This window comes from Hoplias malabaricus, chromosome 10, assembly GCF_029633855.1.
Source record: "Hoplias malabaricus isolate fHopMal1 chromosome 10, fHopMal1.hap1, whole genome shotgun sequence".
In the NCBI taxonomy this organism is placed as follows: domain Eukaryota; kingdom Metazoa; phylum Chordata; class Actinopteri; order Characiformes; family Erythrinidae; genus Hoplias; species Hoplias malabaricus.
In genome coordinates, this window is record NC_089809.1 from 19,029,552 (window position 1) to 19,056,060 (window position 26,509).

Consider the following 26,509-nt stretch of genomic DNA (forward strand, 5'->3'; position numbering starts at 1 on the left):
TTGTGTATTTATTTTATGTTTTACAAAAATTCTAGACATTTTATTACTGTAAAATCTTAAGCTCAAGAAATGTGTTTACACACACACACACACACACACACACACACTCACACACACAGAGCGAGAGCGAGAGAGAGCACTTCACAAATAAGCTTCACTAAACAACCCATTAAGAGTAATAATACAAAGCATCTGCAGATTCTGCAACTTGTTCCACTCCAACAGGGGGTATAACATTAACCTGATTTCAGTAGTACTGTAGTACTGAAGTACTATTTAGTGAAGTAGTAATGACTTGGACAAACATTACCTCTTATTCAAGAATGTTTTATTAGTATTTTGTAAACTATTAAGATTTAATAATACAATATTCTTAATTATAACACAGTAACAAAGGGCTATAAATTAATGATTAACCTGTTTGGACAGATTGAGACACAAAATGTCATGCTTTTGAGAATGTGAACAATGACCATACTGACATCTTTCTATGCATTGGGCAGAGACACTTCTATTAAGTAAAAATATTGCATTCCAGTGTTTTACAGGGTGTCACAAAAGCTGAATGTAAGCCTTTACCCCAGTTCCGAAGTCTCTGTCAATGAATTTCTATCCAAAAACACTCCATCCTTTCAAGATGCACAAATTCAGCACTACTTTAGATTTGAATCTGGCCTTTGTAAAAAGGTCTTATGCAGAAATATAGGCTAGAGTCCAGAGGTATTTTTAGAGCATGTGGGTTGCGCATCCTGGGGAAGACAATCCTTATCATGAGTTATCATAAGTTATTGACGACGCAAACCCTTTCAAAAACGTTTAAATGTTTGTTATTGCTGGCAGAAGGTCAGCATGGCGACAGATGAAATGTTCCTTCTGGCATCAGGACAAGGCTGCTGTGGCTCATACAACTGCCAGAGAGGCAAACAATGGCTTATTAATTCATATGAAGAAGTAAAAGTTAGGTGGGAGTTTGAGTGACGTCTTACTGGTGGGCTTTAACAAAAAGGGCCTTCACATTCCAAAATCAGAATTTGGATTCATCTGAGATCTTGGGGATATGTGAAACTACAAATGTCTGCTGCTATCTTAAAGCCATAACAAATAATTTGAGTATGCATTTTTCTTATCGCACACACTAATTTAACATGACATGTATGATTATCCAGAACTGACAATAAAGCAAGTGTCAGGCTGAGTTTATAAAATCAAATATGTCTCAATTCCTTTTAGACACCTTGCTATTATAGTTATAGTGGCTGACATGTTAATCTTCACAAACAATGCAACACATTCTTCAAAGTATAGTTACTTTTATCCGATATTATCAGTATGTCTTCATTTAAATCACTTTGGGCAGCTTATGTGCAGTACTGCCTTCTCATAGCTGTACACTAAGTCTGCTATTGGCCATTGAAGATCTAAAGACTGACACGACAGGACACATTCTTTAGCCAGTACACTCCTGATCATGGGTGACATCTACATACCCTTCTGCTTGAGTCTCAGTATTTTTAAAAGCTTAGGAAAGAATGGTTCAAATTTATATCTGGCTCGAATACAGAACCACAGCTGATCAGGCATTTTCTTTAGCCTTTTGTGCATTTTGTCAGTCTTATCATATGTAGACTATTTTAATGGTGTTGGCTGAGATGTCTCCCCCCTGGCATAAGTTTCAATTGTCCTGATATTGCTTCTTGAAAAAAGATTGTGCTTTAGAACGAGCTATTTCCATTTTAAGCATATCATCTTAAGGTCTCTGTCACCAATATAAGAAATATAAGGCTAATTGAAGGACCCCAGAATGTGACTATGCTTTTAAGGAAATATTTATTTACAGGATTGAATTTGATTACATTTTTCCCCTCCAATATGCAATCCAGTTTCTTTTCTACAAATAACCGTACAGTACTTAAAACATTAGCAGCTGGATACCATCTTAACATGTTTTAACTAGTTGACATGTGTATATTCTCTTACCCAAGCTGGTGTATTCTGCCCATACTATTCTGTTCATACAGACTTATGGCACATTGTGTAAAAAGCTTTTAGTATCTTGTCTCATTTTTGCCATTAGTTTGGCCACATTGCAAAAAAGATCTTAATATTTAGGTTCCTGGGATCCAACTAGAAGTTGGTGATGTTTCTGAACATCTTCTATTTGTCCAAATAGAAGCCTGGGTGTGGACTGGAGGATGGTATGTTAGCAACTTATGTTCTTATATTCTTTTGACATTTCTTTTCCCCCCCCCCATTACATTTGAAGAGAATTCCATTATTAAGATCATCCAAATAAAATTATTGTTTAAAAATACTGTTGCAGTATTCCCTTTAATCAGTTTAATGCAGTCAGTGAATGACGAGAGGGCACTGTGAAGTGTCAAGATAATTATAAGTATTTATTAGCACGCATTATTGCAAATACAACAGGTTATTAATTAAAAACCTATATATTGTTTGTTTAAATTTAAGAAAGTGGAAATGACTTTAAGAACAGAAACATGTTTACATTACGAAACAAATGGTTTTGGAACACAAAAGTGTTTTTACTATGGCTTCACTTCAAAGAACCCTTTTGGCACCTTTATTTTAAGAGTGCATCCATCAGAAAGCATTGTAGTGTCCTCCACTAAAGGGTAATTACCTTGTGTTTTACTAAATTTAAGGCCTTGGTGTTTGGAGATGTGTAGCTCATTGACAGATTGAGAATGTTTCATGCAGGGGCTTGGCTTCTGTGCTTGCCATAGCACTCCCGGTGAGAGCACAGGGAGTAATTTTTCACATCCTTTCATCTCTGAGCCTTCCTCGGCTTTCTCTACAGAAAGAGTGCTTGTTTTCCTGCACCTCACCACAGCTGAGCTCAGAGGGACGCAAGGCTCAAAACCATAGTCTTTTTGTATTAGTATTTTTTTGATTACTGGCTCAGAATTATTCCCTGCCAACAGTGGTGGAGAGAAACGTCATCTCTGGCACAAGTGTGGCTTCCAACACTGTACAGAAATGAGGTTTAAAGAGAAATGTAAAGATGTCAGGAGCAGGAACATGAAGTCACTGATATGTAGGACACAGTTCAAGTAAATGTGCTGAGTTTTTAAAGAGTTATTGTTTTTAAACTACATATATTCATTGGTCTGCTAGGAGAGAGAGATGCTAAAAGCATTCAGCTGTAGATTTACTGTCGTATAGAAACCTTAGAATACAAGGAATAAAGTCAGTTCTAAAAATACTGTACATCCTGAGTCAGCACAGCAGGTCTCCTGGGCTTGTTAGTCTGAAAAAATCATTGTATTAGATTTTTATTATAGAAATGTATACATCTCTTCCATATTGATATTACCTTATCACAGTTACGTATTTGAATTTACATAGTTTACATTCTATTGGTGTGAGAATAATGAACATGTTTGTATCTGCTATACATAATGCAGAAATGTATTAGTGCAATTTGTCAGCGTAAACAGATATAAAACAATTCACTTGGTTAGTGTGATACTTGAAATCTCAGACTTGTGCATGTTAACTTGATTAAATTCATACCACTTTCTCTTAAAACAAATCTGATATCAGACCAACCAACACCAGCTGGCATAGACAAATATTTAATTGTTATCAGTAAAGAATATTACTGGCTTTGGTTAGAATTTATTAGCAGTTTTCCCAGTTGGTCAAAGGTCTGAACTCTTTAAAATGGCAAAACTGTGTGTAGACCAATTGATCTTTTAGGCATATTATTCTTTAGACATATTAATCAGTAACCGCTATGAATTGCCAAGTAATCACATGGTAAAAACAATACACTATATATAAATTTTATGTAAGGTTTGGGAAAGAATACAGGCATTTACACTTTTAGCTTTAGGTAATAAAAGGTACAATCTCATCATCAAACAACTAGTTTAGTATTTTTTAAAATAATAGCTAAACCACAGAGTCCAAAATGACAGAATCTCTTACGCTACATCACCACCGAGCTCGTATAAATCTAATGTGGTTTGTCTAAACACCAGGTGTTTCCAAACGTCATTTGCAACTCAGCTGCCATTTCCTCTCTACAGTGTGAGGGTGAAGACAGACTGAAGTCTTAGTGTCTGTTCTGAGATCAGCTAATATCAATGGCATACTATAGGAAACTGTTTTATTGCTGATATCAGACCCTTTAAAACCAGACATAATAAAAGGGACAACATGGAGAGTCCAGCTGGGTTTTGACTGCAGACTGTCACTCATCTCAGTGCTGGGGCCACTGCTGACCAAGACTAAAACAAAGGAAACAGTGCCAGGACGCTGAACAATTGAACAGTGCTTCTTGTTTATGTGTTAAGTTTCCAGATCTTTCTGTGATTATTTAAGGACTGGAGAGAAGAACTAAAGATATAAACAGCCCTAGAGATCTGCACAGTCATAGTTTAATATACTGTGTTAACACCAATATGAAAGCAATGTTTTGATTTTCAATAGTTCTGTTAATAAACAAATTTTTATATCCTTTTAGGTCAATACCACTTTGAGATTACTGAAAAACTGAGTTGAAGAACTGGATATAACACGCACAAATGACTTATAACTTATATATGGAAAAAAGTTAAAAAGTTATTTAGTTAGAAAATACATTTAGGTTAAATCTAAAGAGGCAGTAACCTGGTAGGCTAGGAAACCCCAGAAATATTATACGAGTTATATGAGTGGTTTAGTGTGGGTAAGTATGGATAAAAAAATAACATTAAAATAAACCAGTTACATTGAAAAAAAAATTACCTGACTTTAAAGTGCTAGAAGCAACTCTTTAAAAATAAGTTTTATGAACATCCTCATAATGTAAGTTTTAAATATCTATTGCTTGCCTTAATAAAGCTTACATCCTAATAATCTATAGTCTCCTCAAACTCACACATTAAAAAACAATGATAAAAAAGTGTTCTTCTTTGTGTTAATTAATTAACCAATTATGTAAAATTGCAAGGGCAAATATATGTTTATTTCAGCACATGACAAAAACAGTAATATCACTGTAGTAAATCTGCTCAGTTCATCAGCAGTGTGTGCATGAATGCTGTGGGATCACTGAGCTCATCTGCTGCTCAGAGCACAAGTTCATTTTAAATGTATTATCTTTAAGGAAAACAGTTTTGTCTCAGGACAATTAAAAATAATGTGGAAAGCTGTAACTTAATTTAAAGCCCATCCAGCTCTCAACATGAGTGATTTACGAAGTATAACAAATTACCGGAGTCATACCTGGTTTATGATCAGAGTTGAATGACTATTGCATGTCATTTAAATTAAAGACACATGATACATGGCCAACAAATTCTGTGATGAAGATCTCAGAGATTGCTGCGTGATTGGACCCACCGTGACACTGAATCGGATAAGCTGTTACAGACAATGAATGAATGAATGAATGAATAATTGTGAAGAGATGAATGCATGAATGACTTTCTTGTGGTCAGAAAAACTGAGAAAGGGCTTCAGTTTTGCAATGTTTCTGAGCTGGAAGAAACTACTTTTAACCACAGAGTTGATTTGTTTATCAAATCTGAGGTCTGAGTCAAAGAAAACACCAAGATTTCTCACTGAAGACTAAACACATGATGCCAAATGACCAAGCTTATTAGAAACATTGTTAATGAGATGGGGAGTACCAAAGACTATAATCTCTGTTTTGCTTTCATTCAGGTGTAGGGAATAACAGCCATCCAATATCCTCAAGACAATTCTTGAGAGACATAACAGATCCATTGTCATTGGATCTGATGGGAAGATACAATTGTATGTCATCAGCATACAAATGAATGTATATGGTATGCTACCTAATAATTTGGCACAAATGTAGCATGTATAGTGAAAAGAGGATGGGCCCTTGTATGGACCCTTGTGGAACACCACACATCACATCACACAAAAAAGGAGTTGCCCATGTTTACTGAAAAAGTCCTATGTTCAATATAGGACCTAAACCAACTCAGGGCCACACCCTGTTGCCCCCACACTTTTAAGTGACCAGTACATATGTTATGATAAATTGGGTCAAAAGCAGAGCTTAGATCTAATAGCAAAATAATGGTGCAAATCAGGGCGGCACGGTGGCGCAGCAGGTAGTGTCGCAGTCACACAGCTCCAGGGGCCTGGAGGTTGTGGGTTCCATACCCGCTCCGGGTGACTGTCTGTGAGGAGTTGGTGTGTTCTCCCCGTATCCGCGTGGGTTTCCTCCGGGTGCTCCGGTTTCCTCCCACAGTCCAAAAACACACGTTGCAGGTGGATTGGCGACTCGAAAGTGTCCGTAGGTGTGAGTGTGTGAGTGAATGTGTGTGTGTCTGTGTTGCCCTGTGAAGGACTGGCGTCCCCTCCAGGGTGTATTCCCGCCTTGCGCCCAATGATTCCAGGTAGGCTCTGGACCCCCCGCGACCCTAAATTGGATAAGGGTTACAGATAATGGATGGATGGATGGTGCAAATCATGTTTAGAATTGTAAGCTAGAATTGGAATTATAAGACACCTTCTCATGTAAATTGTGAGAGTAGTGTGTATTATTAAAAGCGATAAGACAGGTGTGCAGCATGACTAAAAACACACAGAATTTAACAGTACATCTGTCCTATATATGCTCCAGTCACCCCGCTGTGTTTTGTACAGCAGCCCAGAGACCTGACCTCTGACCTCCTCAAAGGTATACCAAGACATCTGAGCGTGTCTGTGTGGTTTATGTGTGCATATGTCCAATAATTCAACAGTTAATTACTGTGACACAATAAAACTGAACACAAGGTTTTTCAGTAACTCTATCATATAGCTAAAAAAAGGTTGCTAAGAAATAGCACACTTTGTCTTAAAGTTAACCATCATAATCATTCCTGCTTTACACACACATATATATATATATATATATATATTAGATGCCAAGTTTATGAAGTACAATAAAGCTTCAAATTGTGAAGCTGTGATTGCTGTTGCTATAGAAACATATACACAAACCGAATACAACTCAGCAAACAAGATGGGCTCTGAGATGCTTTCCAGACTGGCTAAAACAAATATTTGGCAAGTATTGGGACAGAAAACCTATTATTGTGATCTTTTTTGGTAAAAGGGATAGTCATAACTCCATGATCTTACTTTTTATGTATGTATTTATTTATTTATTTATTATGAGAACCGGTAACATCACACTTGTTGACTATGGTGATCTACAGTATGTGCCTTCAGCTGTGCCTTTGCCAATTTGAAACAGCATGCTCCCTTTCATCTTCAGTTGTATACATGTTTATTTGTCCAGCCTGCGTCCATTCATTTCCTCACTCACTATGATCAAATGTTACAACACTAGGCTGTTGACAGATTTATAGTTTTGCTGGTCTAAGTACTCTGGACATCCCTCTAGGGGTATCTTACGTTTTCATCCATAATTAGTTTCACAAGCTATTTTATGTGAAAGACTTGCGTAATGGTTGCTTAAGGCCTGACAGCAAGCCTTACTGATGTTCATAAACCTGTGACCTGACGGATACACAGATATAAACTCTGTTAGTAAAACTCTCTCGGACTCCATTAGAGCAAACAGTTTAAATGGTTTCATATGCCAGCTCTTATCTTCCTTGCCATGTTCTTGGTTTTAATTAGAATGTGCTTGACCAGACAGAAAAGTCATTATAAACAGTTCCTCAAAATCAACATCTTTCAGTCTGAATGAAATGATTTGATTTTCTGGCACATTCCAGCTTTGTACGTGCCTACACTCAGCCACAATGCATACCTCTATTTCATAATTCGTAAACTCATTCAGAATAATAGCTCACTAAATGATCCATTACAAATGTTTAACGATTTTATTAGCATCTGTATTGTGCATTTTAAAACATGGTCATGTAAAGATCTGGAGGTCTTTCCAGAAAGACGTCAAGTCTTTTAACGTGGATTTACATGACTGTACACAGCTTCATTTCTGTAATTTCTGACCAATAAAAAACATTAAATATAGTTGTTTCAAGAGGTACAGTTTTACTGAGATCAGGTAAAAAAGGTTTTTGCAGGATAAATTATAATATAAACTCTTATATAACGATTAAACTTTATTCAACCGTTATTCAACTTAATCATTGTTTGAATAATAATATATTATACATTGTAACAATTTAACTGCTCATCTAAATGCTACCAATTGAAGAACACGTATTCAATTAATGACTTAATACACATTTTGAAAAAATATATCATTCTTCGCTTTAATGTCTACTTACCAATACCTACAAACCAATTGTGTCTGTGATCTTGTGATCATATTTAGGGAGTCTGATATAAGTGAGCAGCTAACTGTACTCATATTCAAACAAATGCTCTGTGCATAAGGCCATTAACATGCATTTACAACAACACAGCAATGCCCCGTCTAGACTGAATTTACTATTTCACAGTGACATCACTGAAGGACCATTCACACCATGAAGCAAAATAAATATTTGCGAGGGTCTCTGATGAAAACCTGAATGTTGAATTGCGGGCCCCTGGTCGTCATTTACACATTTTTTATGACTGTGCATAGACATGAGACAGGCATGACCTTAGGCCCAGATTTTGCATTTGAATGCGGTTCTGCTGGGCTTGTGCACTTTTTTCTCTTCATTATGCACAGATCCCCATCTTGTGCACAGATGTTGTGGCTTAGAGCTGCTGGGAGAGTGTGGCTAGTGCCGTGTGCCTAGTTGGGTCCACGCCCAGCTGTGCTGAGGGGCTGAGTTGTGGCCCCCTTTTGTTAGAGCTAACAGGACCCAGGCGAGGGGTGCTGACCTCAGGTCACCTACACCAGACCTGGCCTAGGTACCACTCAGCTCTCTGGCTGTTTGTTTTAGTCAGGATTAGAGTCATGCCTGGAATCCCACCCTGGCCACCATGCTCAGCTCATGTTTAACTGCATATATTACACTTTTTTTATATATATATATAAATCAGGCAAGGCAGTGCAATAAACCTGGAGCAAGGCTGTTTTAATATAAATTGCGTTTGGTCAGGTACTTACAGTTGAAGTTGGGCTCTATGTTGTCTCCTGCTAACAGGCTGTTGATGGTGATCTGATAAATGATGTGCAGCAGCAGAAAAATCAAACTGGTGAAGCACAGGGATTTCAGCAAGCGACCTGTGTGGCCTGGAGGAGCAAATGATACTCAGTTAAACACTATTGCACATTGATATCCACAAAAACATATTTTCATTTCATATATGTTTGTGTAATGTTTCAACATTGTTTTTCATACATTTCCAACAGCATAACATTAAAGGCCAAATATAGTACAAAAGTTTATTTTGAAACTTTTACACTTGTATGAATGTGAAACTGAGTACTACAAGGTAGCACTTATCTGGTAAAATGCTGTGAATATACTAAATAATAATAAAGATGTGCAGTTTCTGAGCCAGGCCTGGGGCTGTTGTTGGGCCTGGTGCATTATTCACACAAAGGGGAAATCCAGCAGCCCTGTCGTCCAGGTGAAAGTTCACTCAGGTGATCCTGTCTGTCGTTATAGGAAGGAGCCACTGTAATCCACTACCATTAGCCGTAATGCAGCACTGTATTCCATACAGCTCTCTGACTGGGGAGTGATATAGTGCTGATGATTTTGGCAGCCTGTGAGCCGTCCATCATATAAGGGCCACTGGGTGCAGCAGGAGTTCAGAACCAGTGCCATATACAGAAAACTCCAACTGAAACACTACAGGCAGCTGAACTGGCAGAGGACAAAGTTTGTCTTCATTCTTCCCCTCACAAATAACTATTCTAGCAATGTGATGGACAAAATAGCTGTGGATAGACCCTGTGCATTTGGTCCATATCCTCTGCAGTCAAAGTATCATAAAACAGCATGGATCAGACTAAACAGAAATTCAGAAACCACTCTCATTCAGTTCAAAGAGACGAAATAACAGAATGACTTTTATTACTGATAGAATAATAATAACAGTAACCTCCAGGGATTAGAAGGATATCCATGATTGAGCTTATGTTTTAAGTTATGAATAATAATTCCATGAGAATTCAGCTTGTTTATTACCCGTCTCCAAATCTCGAATATATGCCTTCGATGGAGAGAGAAGTGTGGGAATAATTTCCCTACCATTAACTCTCTGAGGTCTAAAATATCACACAAAATTTAAGCTCATGACATTAACAGCTCTGAAACTGCAGTCTAATGGTGAGACGGGATAAGCCCATGTCTCTTTCCATTAAATTCAAACCTCATAAATTACATCAGCTTTTACAGTAATATCCAAAATATCAAAGGTAATGAGAGTGGATCATGTGTCCTTAGGGAGCACTGATAAATGCTATCAGCCTTCAAACTGAGTCATTGGTCAGCCTACAACACATAATCTAATTTATAATTACAGATTATTTTTCTTTTTTTTTTTGATTTCTGAAAAACGTGGGCAAGTGAAAGCCAGGCTTAGTGAATACTGACTTGATGACTTAATGAAACCTGTTTGTAGCACAGAGGTTTCTGAGTGTCCTGTAGAACCTAGTCCACTGTAAAGAAAAAATGTTACAATCCAAAATATGCATTAGGTTTAGGCATTGGGTCACTAAGGTTTAATTTATTTTATTTTATTTTTATTATTTTATTGTCACAGTCCAATGAAAATATCTCCCAAAATAGTAACTCAACAGGAGAAGGGGGGAATAAAACTTCTTAACTTTCAATGGAAGTCAATGTAAAAATATTTTATTAAGTTATTTTGGAACATTTCTATTGGTGCATCTATCATGAATCTATGTAGGACTGCTACTGTGTTCAAATGATGTAGTAAATTAAAACCTACAAAACTGGACATACATGTTTTTTATTGTAGAGTGATGATATCCTGAAACAAAGTAAACACTGCATTAAAGAGAGTCCAATGACCCCACCAATATTAATGAGTGATTAGTGATTGTGATGAGTAGTGTTTTGAAGTGAAAAAGAGGTCATTTCTACCCTGAAAAAAAATGCTAAATTTTCTTTCAAATCATGTCCACCAGAATGCTATGTAATATAATATAAAAATGATGTATATATTTAAATCAAGTACATTTAATACATTATTTCTTTCAATGATGTGGTCAGTGTATGAAGTGTGAGTGAAAGTGTGGCTGTTTGTTTGAGTGTGGCTGGACGAATGAGAGTGGTCAGTCCACAGACACAGTGCAGACCAGCACTCTTCTAAACACCAGAAGAGAAGCACTTCTGCTCCTCCACCACAGGTAAAGCCCCATGGGTCAACAAGCTGTCACACTGAGCTTTGCTACAATAACCATAAAGAGTGGGGACTTTAATTCTGTGACCAAAACAGTCATGGTGGCCAGCCTCAGAGTAGTACACATATGTCGACCTAATACGGGCCCACACACAAACACTGGGACAAACCTAAACACAAAACAGATCTATGCTTCTCTTAATCTTTGTTCACAAAAAGGGTCCTCATCAAAATAGGTAAACATTCAAAGACATTCACAATAGGTTGATATTAAATACCCCACATAAAACTGTTCACAAGAGTTATAAGCTGTTTGATGTCTGAGACATATTTATCAAATGTTTTATTATTGTTATGTAAGTGCTAGACACATGTAGATTTACAGACTAATTTGAAGAGTAAATAAAATGGCAACGCTTGCCTTGCTGGCATTAAAATCCCTGGTACTTATTAGAACTACAGTAAAGTAATGTGAGTTTGTAAGTTTCTCTACAATTTACCATAACCATTCATAACCATTTCATATCTAAACACTACAAGACACAAACTATATATTTAAAATGGTGGATATCCTTTTTAAGCCTTTCTCTCCTATTTCTAATACAGTTTCCAAGGTTGCTCACACACAATATAACTGTCAGGAATCCAAAAGGGTTCTTCTATGGCATCACTCTAAAAGCTCCACTTGACCCTTTTTAAGGCCTTCATGCTACATAAACTCTGATCCTCTCCTACAAATTGCAATTGTAAAATTTGCTTATCATAAAAGTGTTTTGAGCATTTCTGATTTATACAACTGATTATAAAACCCAACTGGTCATACAAAACATATTTTTACATTATCTTTGTGTTTAATCAGCATTAGCACATTAGCTTTCTTTCATATTTGATGAAGTAACATGACACATTTTGTTTCTATGGCAAGAAAACAAAGGCAATGTTTTGCCAAATGGATTATTATGGTTCTTACTAGAGCTATCCCACCTTCTACTGGTTTAACTAAATAATGAGATTTTATACAATTCACATTTCAGCTTCATCTACCACTGCCCTTCAAAAGCCCATAACTTGTAAGAGAGTGTCTCCATTAATTCTTTAACACCTACTGGTAATCATATTCCAATCACTAGAGAAATGTGAAAAGCATGCAGTTAAGTTTGCCAAGTTAAGCCTGCCAAGGTGTTATGCTTATTACAATGGTTTACTGTTGTGAACATGTTTTACAAGCCCCGTCAAGCAACACAATTTTTATTGTTCATTTTTATTATTTGCTTTGGCTTTCCGTTTGACTAGAAAGTGTTTTATTCATAACAGCACCTAAAAGGCAAATCAATTGTTAGTCTAAATCCCACACTGCAGCCAGGGGCTTAGCCAGGAACTGATCCATGTACTAGGCGTATTACTGATTAGGATATACAAAGGGCAGAGAATAAAACGGCTGGGTATTTAGTGGTTGCATACCAATAGCCCAATAACACTGTTTTATAGATTAATCATGACTGACAACAAACAAACAAACAAACAAAAACCCATACAAAATAAATACCTAATATATGTTACGACAGCTTATGTGAACGTGTTGATGAGAATTTCAAGCAGAGAGAGTGGGGAAACCTGTAGTAAAAGCATTAGAGATACAGCAGTAAAATGTCTTTAAAAACATTAAGGATAAACCCATGGGCTGCTGGAGGCCAATCCTGGCACAGGAAGCTCAAATATGGACCAGATGTGTTTGTGATGTTGGGGAGCAAGGACAAAGGAGGTTGTGTTAGTTTGTTCCTATTGGCTCACAATTTAGGCAACAGTCTACTATTTCGTTTTCCTCCTGATGGGCTACTTCATCCATTTGGTGATGATTGAATGGATTTCTCTATTTAGAGCCAATCCTAACTTGCTTAGAGTTTAAATATATCTGGGTGAATCAAAAGGTCTAGTGAAGCCAGAAGGACACTTGTTCTCTGAACCTCCTCATACAAGCCAAAACCCAAACATTAATGTCCTGCGTTTTGGAATTTCATCATCTTGATTTTATTTAAAGTTCATCCCTCGGTGACTCTGGCTTGCCAAACCTAAGAGAGCGCTGGTTAGGTCATTTAAAAAGCCCTCTTGTCAGAGATACCTGTAACTTGGCTCCTGTTAGCAAACCTAAGTTAGGTTTAAGGGATATGTTTGTAGGTAATAATAAAGATGCCAGGCCTGTTAATACTCTAATTGATCTTGAAAGAAAAGCTTTTATCAATACTTATCACTGATGGGCAGAGGAAGCCCAGCATCAGTCATCTGTTAATCCTATCATGGCCTGTTTAAGCTTTTACCGCTAGTGGCGTATGTGGAATAACTCATCTGACATTCAATACTGTCCGTGCAACACAGGAGAGCGCCAAACAAAATCAGATGAACTGTAAAATGTCACTCCACTGGGAGAAGCTCTTGTGCAGCAATTGATATAATTGATTTGAATCAATTCATTCTTGGACTGCACCATTTCTACCAGGGGCCCGTGTAAAGAAGCTCAAGCTTGATGTGTACTTTTAGTTTATGTATATTAATGCTAATTCTTAAACAAATAGATCTGAAGCCACTCTAAAATCATCTGTGTGCATACTGCGTTAGCTTACATAAACCATGCCTTAAATGGCTTTTCACATGGACCACAGAGTGTAGTAACAGATGAATTTAAAACCATGTTTTACATGTTTTAGACATTCTAACCAACCTGGAAAAACTTTGGATTAACAAGGTTAATACAAGATAACACACTAGAAGCTCTTCTCCATTGATGTTCAGTGTGAGATGCATTTTAATTATGATTAACTCAAAACACCAATATATATATAGTAAAAGAAAAATGTAAGGCTTTACACACATTTCTGTTCTTTGGTTAGATCTGCATATAGTGTTAAATCAGAATGGGGAAATGAATGAAAGAGGTTGGCCTAAACCTAACATAACACTGGAAATCAACAAGAGATGTCAGTAAAATATTGTATTAACATTTCGGTGGTAATTGGTGGCTATAAAACTACTTACAAATGTAAGAAAACAGATGTATCATTGGATTACATTATAGATTTTAAAAAGTAAATGAAATGGCTATAAAAGATGACAACCATATCTGTTATTATTAACATTTTTCAGTCCAGGTTTATCATAGCAATACACTTAACAAACAACATGAAATGGAAAATTTGTTTATTTTCATTATTATTGATTTTAATATGCATTAATTAATTAATATTTACAGGTACTACTAAATAATTCAAACAAATTTATTCGCAATTGTGCATATTGTTTTTTATGTTGTTGCCATTTTATTAAAACAACAAGTTTATTGTGGCCATAAGCTACAGTCACTGAATCATGCTTAATGAGTTTTAGCTCAAAGCTTTGTTTTGTGCCTAAGACCTTCCCCTTTTCATGATAAAATCAAAGTAATAGTCTGTTTCTGATGCCTGGTTGCTTTAATAGTGACAGAAGATTACACAATGTACTTTATTTTCAGCACAGCATTTCCATTACTGGTAGCTTGTCAAGAATTTAACTTCTAAAAGCAGCCACAGTGCTAACTCTGTGACAGTGCTGTATGGTAGATCCTTTTCTCAGTTCTGCCACTACCCAAAACGGCCATTCCATAGATTATTAAAGACCCACAGCAGCCAGCAAAAGCATTCCTCAAGATCAGCCCTCAGAAAAGCCAAGGTGTCTGCGCAAGATACAGAGAGCTTTCAAACTCAGCCTGATGTTGTAAAAAAAAAAAAGGCTTTCACTATAAAGTGTTTGATATTGCTTTTAGACTTTTAACACACTCATTACGACACCATTATACCATAACAACTCACAGTTAAAACGGCTCAGTCTGATTCATATCTCTAACTGGAACACAACAAATGTACTCATGTTAAACTTCTCCAGGTCATTTGGAGAAGTGATTTGTGATTACAACTTAATGCTGTAAAAAATACTCATAAGGTAAAGCATGTAAAAAGAAGTAGACTGTACACTCTGTTTCTTGGAACACAGAGGAAGCATGAGGTAGACTCATTAATTGAAATGAACAAATGCATTAACATTTCCTTTTTAAAACATGCTAAATATATTATAGTGTCGTGTCTTTAGGGCACCTCAGGCTCCAATTACACATGAACTTATCAACTGGTCTTTTACTCACCAGTAGGCCATGTTATTTCATACCTTCTCTCAATAAGGTAAATTAATTTTATCTGGGCGATTTTTAAAATATATATAAATTGAGTTTGACATTAATCATGTGGTGTAAATCCAGTAAAGGAGACACAATCTGAAACAGGTCTTAATTACATTTTATGATATGACTCACAGCTGAGATATGTGGTTTTCATGAACTGAGAGAGAGAGAGAGAGAGAGAGAGAGAGAGAGAGAGAGAGAGAGAGAGAGAGACTGAGACTGAGGGGGAGGCACAGAACTGCTAACAAAGACCCACTGCTTTCCTGAGTCCAAAACTGAATGCCCCAAAAGACAAGGATACTTCACTGTCTTGTAGGCACAATAGCAGATATTCTGAATTCTTCCCAAAATTCCATTACTGTTAATTTTTAGTGAACCACCACTTCTTCTTCCACATGGGCTTCTTCCACACTGTCCATTAAAAGTTTAACTTTTACTAATTATTCAGAAAAGCATATATACAAACAATCAAAATGTTTTTAAAATGTTGTGTCTTGGGATTTACCTAAGGCCACTCCCTAAAACAAATTACAATGAACGCTCTCTGGATTAATGCCAAGACCGATGTTTGTTTGAGGACGTAAAGAAACTTTGAAGAGATGTTTCTCAGTGCTCTTGGAATGTATTCTGGTACTGATGAAATAAGTGAAAAACATTAAATAAGATTAGATATATCTCTAAATCATATACAACTGATCTAATTCTTTTACTGTGTCTCCATAAAAGCAAAGCTTTATCTATACTGTAGAAAAAAGCTGTAATGGAATTAAATACAATTTAGGACACACACCTATTTATTTAGCACCCAATCTATTGGTCAAATATAGACTTTTTAAAAACTAGCTCTAATATTCGATCTTTGGAACTTAGTTCAACTATGATTCTAATTATATGCACATTCAATTGTGAATTTGTATATTTATATATGTTCACTGGTCAAACCTGAATTTTACCCTAAAATAAAAGTCTTTAATATATAATAGCAACTTTATTACTCAGATTTTATATATATTTTTTAATTTCATTATCTGTAACCGCTTATCCAGTTCAGGGTCAAGGTGGGTCCAGAGCCTACCTGGAATCATTGGACGCAAGGCGGGAATACACCCTGGAGGGGGCGCCAGTCCTTCATAGGGCAACACAGACACACTCACTCACACACTCAAACCTACGGACACTTTTGAGTCACCAATCCACCTACTAACGTGTGCTTTTGGACTGTGGGAGGAAACCGGAGCACCCGGAGGAGACCCACAAGGACAAGGGGAGAAGACACCAACTCCTCACAGACAGTCACTCGGAGTGGGTATTGAACCCACAACCTTCAGGTCCCTTGAGCTGTGTGACTGCGACACTACCTGCTGCACCACCGTGCCTCCCCAGATTTTATAATCAGATTACTTTGATTTGCTTTGTTACTATAGTGCACTGACTGTTTTGTAAAAATAACTTGTGCAAATTATATGTGTGCATGTAAAAAGGTTTAAGCATGAATTTAACATGTTTTTTCTAGAGTGGGAGAATCAAAAACAGAATCATTTAGGAGAGCTGTTTTAAAGAATGCAGATGACTAATTTTAACTGCAATCAGGACTGAACTGAGCATAAGCTGCTGTCCCTTGTATGGCTGATGAATCGTCATCTTCCTGAGGAAGTGCTGTGAAGCTTGGTTACGTAGAACCACAAGGGTCTGGGTCCCTCTCCAACGACCTCTCCATTCTACTCCATTTCCTCAGGAAGCCATCTTGTCTCCTGAATTCCCTCAAGCGGACACATTACATTTGTTTTAAGGAGAGACTTGTGGACGTCCTTGCAGTCCAGCATTGCCCTCTTCCTGCTATCACAGCAGGAAAGTCCACCTGATCACTCTGTTTACACAATGAAATGCTTTCTGGAAGTGGAAGCTGTTACTTTATTAATGTCAAACTTCTGTGCTGAGTGATAGGAAGTCAAAGTCTTACAAAAATAATGTATATTACTTATTTCATTAACATTTGTTTGTAGTATTCCTTAAATTATCTTTTTAAAGACAACAATAATTATGAAATTTTCCCAGTATCCATTAGAATTACGTAGGCTGATTTTGTCCTGTAGTGACTTGTTTTCTTCATTCATTCATTGTCTGTAACCACTTATCCACTTATTTTTTCTTATTAAATAATTATTTTTATAATTAAAAAAAAATAAAAAAAAACTTCAGTCTATAGTATAAGTTTATAGTTTATAGTTATAGTATAAATTTCCATATGTATATTTGCAGTATTTTGTGACATTACACAAGGTCTAAATTCACTATAGGCTGTGTTTGCAGCTCCATGCACATGCTGTAACTTCAACAATGTTTAAATTCTATCCTTTGTTGTTTAATTTAAAAAAGGTAGGGAGGAAATATGCTTATCTGAGGTATGTGCTGTTATATAATATTTCTCTCACACATTAATTAAGACAATGATAGCACGACAGCATTGCTACTACATTTATGGCACTACTACATTGCAATTAGTTCTTGCTTCTTGGTACTGCCTTGTAGAGTCTGACTTGTAGAATAAACTAGTCAGAGCTCTGCACATGTAAGGAGAGAGTTGGGTTTACAGTGGGATGTTTATTCCATGATATTAGCAGGTCACCATTTCGTTTACGCTCTCGCCCAGTAATTTGGGGCAAACACAGATTTTATAGTGTGTTGTCAACCTTAGTTGTTCCAAAATCAATCCTCCCCCACACCCCATTCATGAAGGTTACATACCTGTACCATACCAGTTATAAACAAGTAAAGGGAGACAAACTCTGAATGACCTTGGAAATATATGACAGAATAAGTATTCTGTCATAGAGTATGAAATTATTAACTTTTCAAATTACAACACAGGTCCAAAAAACCCATTTTTGGAGCTTTATTTTTACGAGTATATCTGGTGGACCAGCTGAACCTTTAAGTACTTATCTACTATAATTTTCACTTCCACTGTACCCAAGCGCATATTATCACCCTAGAACAATTTTGCCTCAGGAGAGGTAAATGAGCCTGGAATTTATAATTAATGGCCAACATCTGGTGGTGGTGACGCAAGGGCCAGCAAAGGTGCAGCGATGGAGTCTGACTCACTCCTTTCCTGCTGTAGTGGAGGGTCATAACTAAACAAACGTTTGCAGTGAGACACCACTGTCTGGACAAAGCCACAGGGTCTTTAGGACTATTGCATGGCATTAATCTCATGCTTCACACCTTTCAGGGCCAAGGTGTCTAGCAGATGTCTATTTAATGAGCTATTGGAGAAGTTTAACTTGGTGGGTTATGTATTTTACTATATGACATATAACAATCTATGCTATGAAGAAAACATGAGTTATAACAAATAAAATAAAACTTTTTACTGTTTGCAAATGATGCTGAGGAACACTGCTCAAATGTAGGTGAACTGATTGTATCTGGGTTTACAGAAAAGATGCCAATAACAAAATCTGACACATAAACGGAACATTATTTTGCACAGTGCTGATATACTGATGGTGATATACTACCCTGCTGGTTTCTTTAGTCCTGCAGTGAGCTGCTGAAGCAGTGCTATGTAGTGTGCTTAAGGGTGGGAAAAATACAGAGGAATGGCAGTTGCAGAAAGGAAGGGTCTCACTTCACCCAACCTAGCCAAGTCTAGTCATCTTCACAAAGGCTATTATCTGACCCTCAGCAAGCGTGTCCTCTCTGTCTGCTTCTGATTTAGTCTTCCTCTGTAAACATTTTTTCTTTTTCTTTCTTTCCTTTCAACGTCTCTCTAAAACCAACTCGGATAATTCTGCCTGAGCTGCGTACTGTAACTTACTTCTGCTATGTCCACATACTGTAAAACTTTATGTTAACTGCCATATGTTTAGGTGAAATGTCAAATAACACCAAAGTATCCTCAGATTCCTCAAGAGAACATTAGCCTTCAATATCAGATTTGTGTGAAATCAGCAGGTTAATGTCAGGGAAAAACATATACTGCACATGCAGCAAATATAAAGAAAACAAACTAATACAAAACTTAATTAAGTCTAATACAAGCTAAATTACATGTTTATAATGGGAAGCTAGTGGTAAATCTTATTACACTAGTGAGATCCCAGTGACTTAAGGGATTAGTATAACTTTTAATGTGGTGAAAATGGTCATAAAATCCCATATCAAAAAGTGATCCTTTAGGCTGGAACCTGATGTGCTACATGTTTCTACAAGCCTTGAAAATGTGCCAAAGAGAAAAGAAGCAGCCATCACCTCAGGTGCTTCTTAGCCAGCCTTTCTAATACCACCAGTCAGTCAGTTAAACAAACATGATGCTCTGTGGGTTCCTCTTGTGAAAAAAAAAGTTGGCTTGCTTTCATATGGCTTGTAAAGAAAGCATTCACTTGGTGACATATGTGACTGAATATAGAGATTTAGCCTGACAGAACATCTGTAGTATAATAACAATACCATACCATTTTTGACAATCACTCATAGCTGCTGGTTGGTTAAACACAATCATGCTATGCTTTTAAAAGCTGAGCATAAACATTGATTGAAAATGGAGGCACGGTGATTCAGTAGGTAGTGTCGCAGTCACAGAGCTCCAGGGGCCTTGAGGTTGTGGGTTCGAGTCCCGCTCCGGGTGACTGTCTGTGTGGAGTTGGTGCGTTCTCCCCGTGTCCGTATGGGTTTCCTCCGGGTGCTCCGGTTTCCTCCCATGGTCCAAAAACACGTTGGTAGGTGGATTGGTGACTCCAAAGTGTCCATAGGTGTGAGTGTGTGTGTGTCTGTGTTACCCTGTGAAGGACTGGCACCCCCTCCAGGGTGTGTTCCCACCTTGCACACAGTGATTCCAGGTAGGCTCTGGACCCACCGCGACCCTGAACTGGATAAGCGGTTACAGACAATGAATGAATGGCTTGTAGTTTTGCAGATAACAGTTTGTTGTGCAACGCTGAAATATGTCTGTCTTACAATAAACAAACAGATGTGTATTTGGGGGTAAAAATTAATGAATGCTAATTGTACTAGGACAGGTAAATTTTGACTTCAGTGTGCAGTGAACTGATCTGGCCTGGGGTCCAGAAACCAGGCGTGATGAGGCAACAGTTGAACTAGTGAACTGATGACACATGTGTGGGGGTGTTAGGGGTGAGAAGAGTGAAGAGACACACACTGCATTCCTCTCCTGCTCGGACTCTCCACCCCCTTAATCTCACACACATATACCATTCACTGGAGTTCTCAGCCAAGGTGGGATATTCTTTGAAACCAACATGAAAAGTCAAATGTTTTTTTTCAGGTTCTTATCTTAAAACCATTTATTGATTAACATCTATAAGTTATTATTTATTACAAAATAAATACCCAAGGTTCAATATACTTCAAAAAGTAAAGAGTTATGCAGTTGTGCAGCAACTGTGGGATTATACATAGACAGTTTGCAAAATCTCCATTAGTAATCTCAAGTAAGCAGCATAGATCAAGTCTTTACATTTTTAAAGATTCTTAATCATCCAATATTCGTTCCTTCATTCATTCATTGTCTGTAACCACTTATTCAGTTCAGGGTTGCGGTGAGTCTGGAGCCTACCCGGAATCACTGGGTGCAAGGCGGGAACACACCCTGGAGGGGACGCCAGTCCTTCACAGGGTGACACACACTCACTCACACCTACGGACATTTTTGAGTCGCTGATCCACCTACCAACGTGTTTTTGGACTGTGGGAGGAAACCGGAGCACCCAGAGGAAACCCACACGGACACGGGGAGAACACACCAAACTTCTTATATTTCTGAGCCCGAGTTCTATCAAATGCAAACAGAGATTTTAACATATCTAGTCTAAATCCATTCCAAAACAGTAGAAGCTCTTTTGTCAACAAAAGGAGGGGTTATCTTAATAATGCCCTTTATTTTAGAAATAATGTTGGAATACACTACCTCCTAAGGGGGGAGGCAAAATAGCGTAGCATTTCATATTCAATATTCACTACAGTTTTGACCTACAGGGGTTAAAAATCTTTAAATAAAATTAAAAATGTGCATTTCAAAATGTCCCTCCTACAGGATGTATGTACCTGTTTACTATGTTTATTATGAGTATTATTCTGAATAGAAATATTACATGTTAGGATACATGTTATTATATACAAGTTATATCATATTTTTCATTTGCATTATGGACTGCTCTAGAATGATCCATACTTGTCTGTGTTGGATCCTTACCTTGCATTGTGGTCTTTGTTGGCTCTGCAAACAGCGGGATTAGCAGGAGGTAGATGAGGTAGACAAAGGACAGCAAGTTGTACCGGAACAGACATGCTATAACACAACAAAAAGCAGAAAAAAATTAGAGTGAATGTTTCTCTCCTCATCTGCAAACAGCAGACATCTTTAACACCAGTAGTGAATCAAAACCCTTATTACACTAAAGCCTCTAATTACAGATGGCAGGAATAGCACCAAACACTCCACGGATTAAAAGACTGAGATCATACCCAGTACTGCTGAACTCCTTCAGGGCATTTAGCAGAGGAGGGTCAGCCAATAGTCTTTCTGCTTTATTACCACTGCTAGCTCAGTGAGGCACATGTGTAGTACTTGACATTCAGTTTGACACTCTTAGATTGTGGTGAAAATTCCTAAACTTTCAAGGTCATGCCAGGACAAGATTGCAAACTGCAATTTGTCCATGTCTATTATGAATAAAAATAATAAAAATAATCACTGATTTTTGTTACACTGATAAGACTGAGTAAAAACATTTAGTGTCTTTGTAAAAAAAAAAAAAAAAAAAAAAAAAAAAAAAAAAAAATTCTTTCAACACTTTGCTAAACCCATGCAACATTTGAATCGAGTTAAGCATGTGTTCAGACTCAATCTCAAGTGAAAACTTAAATATTCTACACTCTCAAAAAAAAAAGGTATGGTAGAGGTACATTATTGGTCACTAAAGGTACAAACTGTGCAAATGTACCTTTAAAGGTACAACAGTGTTTAAAAATCCAGTTTTGTTCCTTAAAGGTACATTAAATTCTCTTATAGAACTGTGTCATATAAAAAACATATGTCCAATATGTCCTGGACATGAAATGGGGCATATGAAATCAACACACTTTTTTAAATCTACAATTCTAATAAAATAAGGTACAATTATGTTCCCTAATTAAAGGTACAAATATGTACCACCACAGTGACAGCAAAAGGTACCACCACATTGACAAATTTTCTGACAGTGTAAAGTCAGACTAGTGCTAGAGTACTTAAGACTTGTCCTTGACCAGGCCCTATGTCTCAACCAAAACCATTTAGCATTTATTTATTTGAATATTATTTTTCTTTCTCCATCAACAACATGTACTAATTCACTATGCAAAAATGCATGTGTGAAGGATTTAACTAACTGGGCTGGAAAACACACTTACTCTTGAAAATACAATAGGATATTTGTTTTATTATTATTTGAATTTGATGAAAAGTTATCGTTTCTCCAAAATATATTGCCCTTTACATTTTCTGCAAAGTTTGTGTCTATTCCTGAGACTGAAACCAACAGAAATAGGTAATGAGTTTGACGCAGACTTATAGATATTAAACATAAATGTAACGTAATTATAGATTAAGCTCAATTTCAATCATTATTTACTTTTTTTGTAACTACTTCAACCTGTACTGGCTTGTGGTGGTCCAGAGCCTACCCTGAATCATTGGGGGCAAGGCAGTAACACATCCTGGACAGAGCACCAGTCCATCACAGGGCATAACACACTCACACATTTACTCCAACACTCACACATACGGGCACATTCGAACATCCAATCCAACAACCAACATCTGTTTGGACTGTGAGAGGAAACACACAGACACAGGGAAGACACCACAAACTCTTCATAGACAGTAACTTGAGGTGGGGATTGAGAGCACAACCCCAGGACCCTGGAGCTGTGTGATAGTGACACTATCATTAAGTAAAAATTAAAGTAATATATTTTTGTTTTATTAATTTATTAATGAATTAATATATTTTAGCATTTTATTTCAGCTGTAAAGCAAAATTAAGACAAAGCTCAAAGTCTGCCATCCCAAAGTTCTAGTTCACATTTAAGTCACCAAATAATAAAGAAAAAAAATAAAAATAAAACAAGAAATGTTGAGTGGAGGCAGTTGAAGACAAGTTAAGGCCTGGTGTCAAATAGAACATTTGTGGGCCACAATCTTGATTTTGTGGTGTTGACTACAGTTCTACCCTACAACACTACTGTACACAGATGTTTTTTTAATCAAGGAATACACTTTGAATAAGTAGCCTGAACTGAACAAGAATGATCATAAAGTCCAATTGTGTACCTTAAATATGTTTTGAAGGAAAATTACATTCATTGCCCAATGGGAAAGAAGCATATTGTTACATTTTCATAACCTAAAGTTTTAAAATAGAAAAATAAAACAAAACCATTGGAACCAGAACAGGGAGTGTGCAACTCAACAGTCTAAAATAAAACTGCAACAGAATACAGTACAACTGTGTCCTAAATAACCTTGAGGGTACCACCCCAGTGATTTGAAGGGGACCACCCTTCTGAGTTCTGAGCCTCATCTGTATCAGCATTTTCAGTGTCATATTGTTGATGTCAGAACAAAACCTATCCAAATCCTAACCTACTTAGGTAAATAATGACTTCAATTAAGTCTGGTTAATGAGTTAAGAAGGATAATTAACTCTCTAGTAACCATTTTGTAGGTGCAAAGTGTTGTTTTGTCAGCGGTGTCATGGAGAAAATTCCTGTGTAGTACTGTATTAATGTTGATTGCAGGCTGCAATTGTACTGAGACTTTAAATGCTATTGTTGATTTAATCTGCTGTATGTTTGTGAGTAATGTCTTTTTGTATGCGTTAATTTATAAATGTACACATCAAATCAATAAGAAAAATATGACAAGAACATTGCCATCAATTCACCATAAAGATGTTGCAAGTATGATGGCTCACCTTTTTAATTTCTGCTACATTTTTAAGCATAACCCACAACCAATTGCTATTAGGCTTTGCTGTTCATAGGTAGTGGTTGGTATTTTTGTTGAACTCCAAAAATGTCTGTGTTTTTCTGTGTCCTTTTAGGCTCAACAGACATTGTCAAAACACTCAGGACAAGCTGATCAAACATCATTTTCTCAGGATGCAGATCACAGAACAAGAGGGTTGTTTCTGTTAAAAGCAGAAGGAAGTCACAGGAAACATTTACATCAGCTGGGCAGGATGATACCTTAGGCTTCAGATGACAAACAGGATTTAGTAATGGTTGCTGAAAATTACTGAGAGGGTTATATTAGGGATATGTATTCATGGTTAAAGGTTAAGCTTTAGAAGACTAAGTGATGAGTATCCCCAGTACAATCCCATTGAACTCTGGTGTTTATCAGCACCTTCTTTTTGCCACTTGTTGCCTTGGTGTATTCTGAAAGGCCCTGCTCAATACTCTGCATGACCCAGAAAACTGCAGAAGTGCAGGATCTGCCTCAGAGAAACTCCAAACTGTACCTGGCTAAATGAGGCTTATCGCACTTGCCTAAATGAGGCAGAGGCCATAGAGGCACTGACAGACTCATTGCACGTTCTTCCTGTGTCTAAGGCCACAGGAACAACCAAAGTAATGCTGAGGTGACAGGCTGGAGTTTCTGACACAATTATTTTTGCTCTCCCACCCGTGTTATTGAAGCTTTGTGAGCTGTGTGCCATTGTGTATTTTTTCAAGAGCCGTTTGTTTTCTCAGATTTCCTTGCATACGTAAGACTTGTTTTCCCTAACAAATTGTGCAGTGCTAATTGTATGAGTGCAGGCGAGGAAAGCTAGGCCTTGGTTTGTCTCATTTGAAGCCACATCCTGGCTTTTCCAAAGTTGGAAATTAAACACAGCTTAAATTGTAATGGGCAACATCCCAACTGTCCCCTGTGGCCTGCTCCTCACCGCACGAAAACCGTTTTGTCTTGCACAGAAAAACAAAGAATGCAGTGCTATTTAGCATGAGAGGGAACGTTTAAGGCCAAATAACATATACATTATCAAAAATTATAATCTCTCTTCCATCAGCTTTATTGTGACTAGGACTACACACAGAAGCTCTTGCCATTTATACACAGTAAACTGCTACATACTGCGCAGCTCCATCTCATCAATAACTCTTGAAGAGGCATGTTGTTTGGGTCCTTTTTTGGGGGTCTTGTTTGAAGCTTCAAAAATTGATAACTAAAATCTGTTGAAGGTATGCACTGGTTTTTATATCCAAGATGACTAAGTGTTGATGTTTATGTCTTTAGTCTCCCTGTATGGTGCTTGTGAATAAGGATAAATATTTTGTCAGCTTTGGGTTACAGTACGATTTCCATATCGATGTACAATTCTTTATTTTTTCATCGCAGGGTTCTAGAGTGGTATTTTTTGGATCTCCGGGGGGAGCTAGTTTCTGCGGTATTTGTGGGATTAGACCACCATTAACACTTCCCAGATGGTGACCTCATATTGGCAGCAGCACAAGGTGTTGGCCAGGGGCAGTGCTTTCACATCAGCCCTGTCCTGAGGTCATGCTGTTCGAAGGGGAAACAATGAGCCTGAAGTCATCACGAATACAATACAATGCAAATATATTTTGTCTTTATTTTTACCCACAATCTATTGGTTGGCAAATGATATTGGCTGGTACTGAGGTATTTGGTGTAATTTAAATTTATACCAAACGTAGTTACTGATGATGTATTTTATATGGTAATGAATCATTAACTAAAAATATTTAACTAACTTTATTAACTAACAATATTTTGAAGATTTTTTTTTATCTTTTTTATTATTTTCACAACTTAGCACAAACTAAGTTGTGAAAAAACAAAAAACAAAAGACATTTACATTTACATTTATGCATTTGGCAGACACTTTTATCCAAAGCGACTTACAAAAGAGGATCTAACATTCAAACACAACACAACAAAAAAAAAGTGGCTCGGTCAGACACGCTAGGCTTTCTCATTCTCTTTATTCATGTATGTTTAAAATAATCAAAAGAGATGTGGATATTGCTTTATTCCTGTCCATAGGTCGGTAATATTA

At 37.0% G+C, this 26,509-nt stretch overlaps 1 protein-coding gene across 1 annotated transcript in view; it reads right to left on the reverse strand.

The window, feature by feature from the left end:
* The window catches only part of LOC136708148 (piezo-type mechanosensitive ion channel component 2), a 113,682-nt gene that overhangs the window by 69,192 nt on the left and 17,981 nt on the right, over positions 1 to 26,509 (reverse strand). The window contains exons 2-3 of the mRNA XM_066682451.1: positions 21,636 to 21,731; positions 9,008 to 9,133 (exon numbers count right to left, since the gene is read on the reverse strand). Coding sequence (XP_066538548.1) covers positions 9,008 to 9,133; positions 21,636 to 21,731 — 222 coding nt within the window. The remainder of the gene's footprint in view (positions 1 to 9,007; positions 9,134 to 21,635; positions 21,732 to 26,509) is intronic.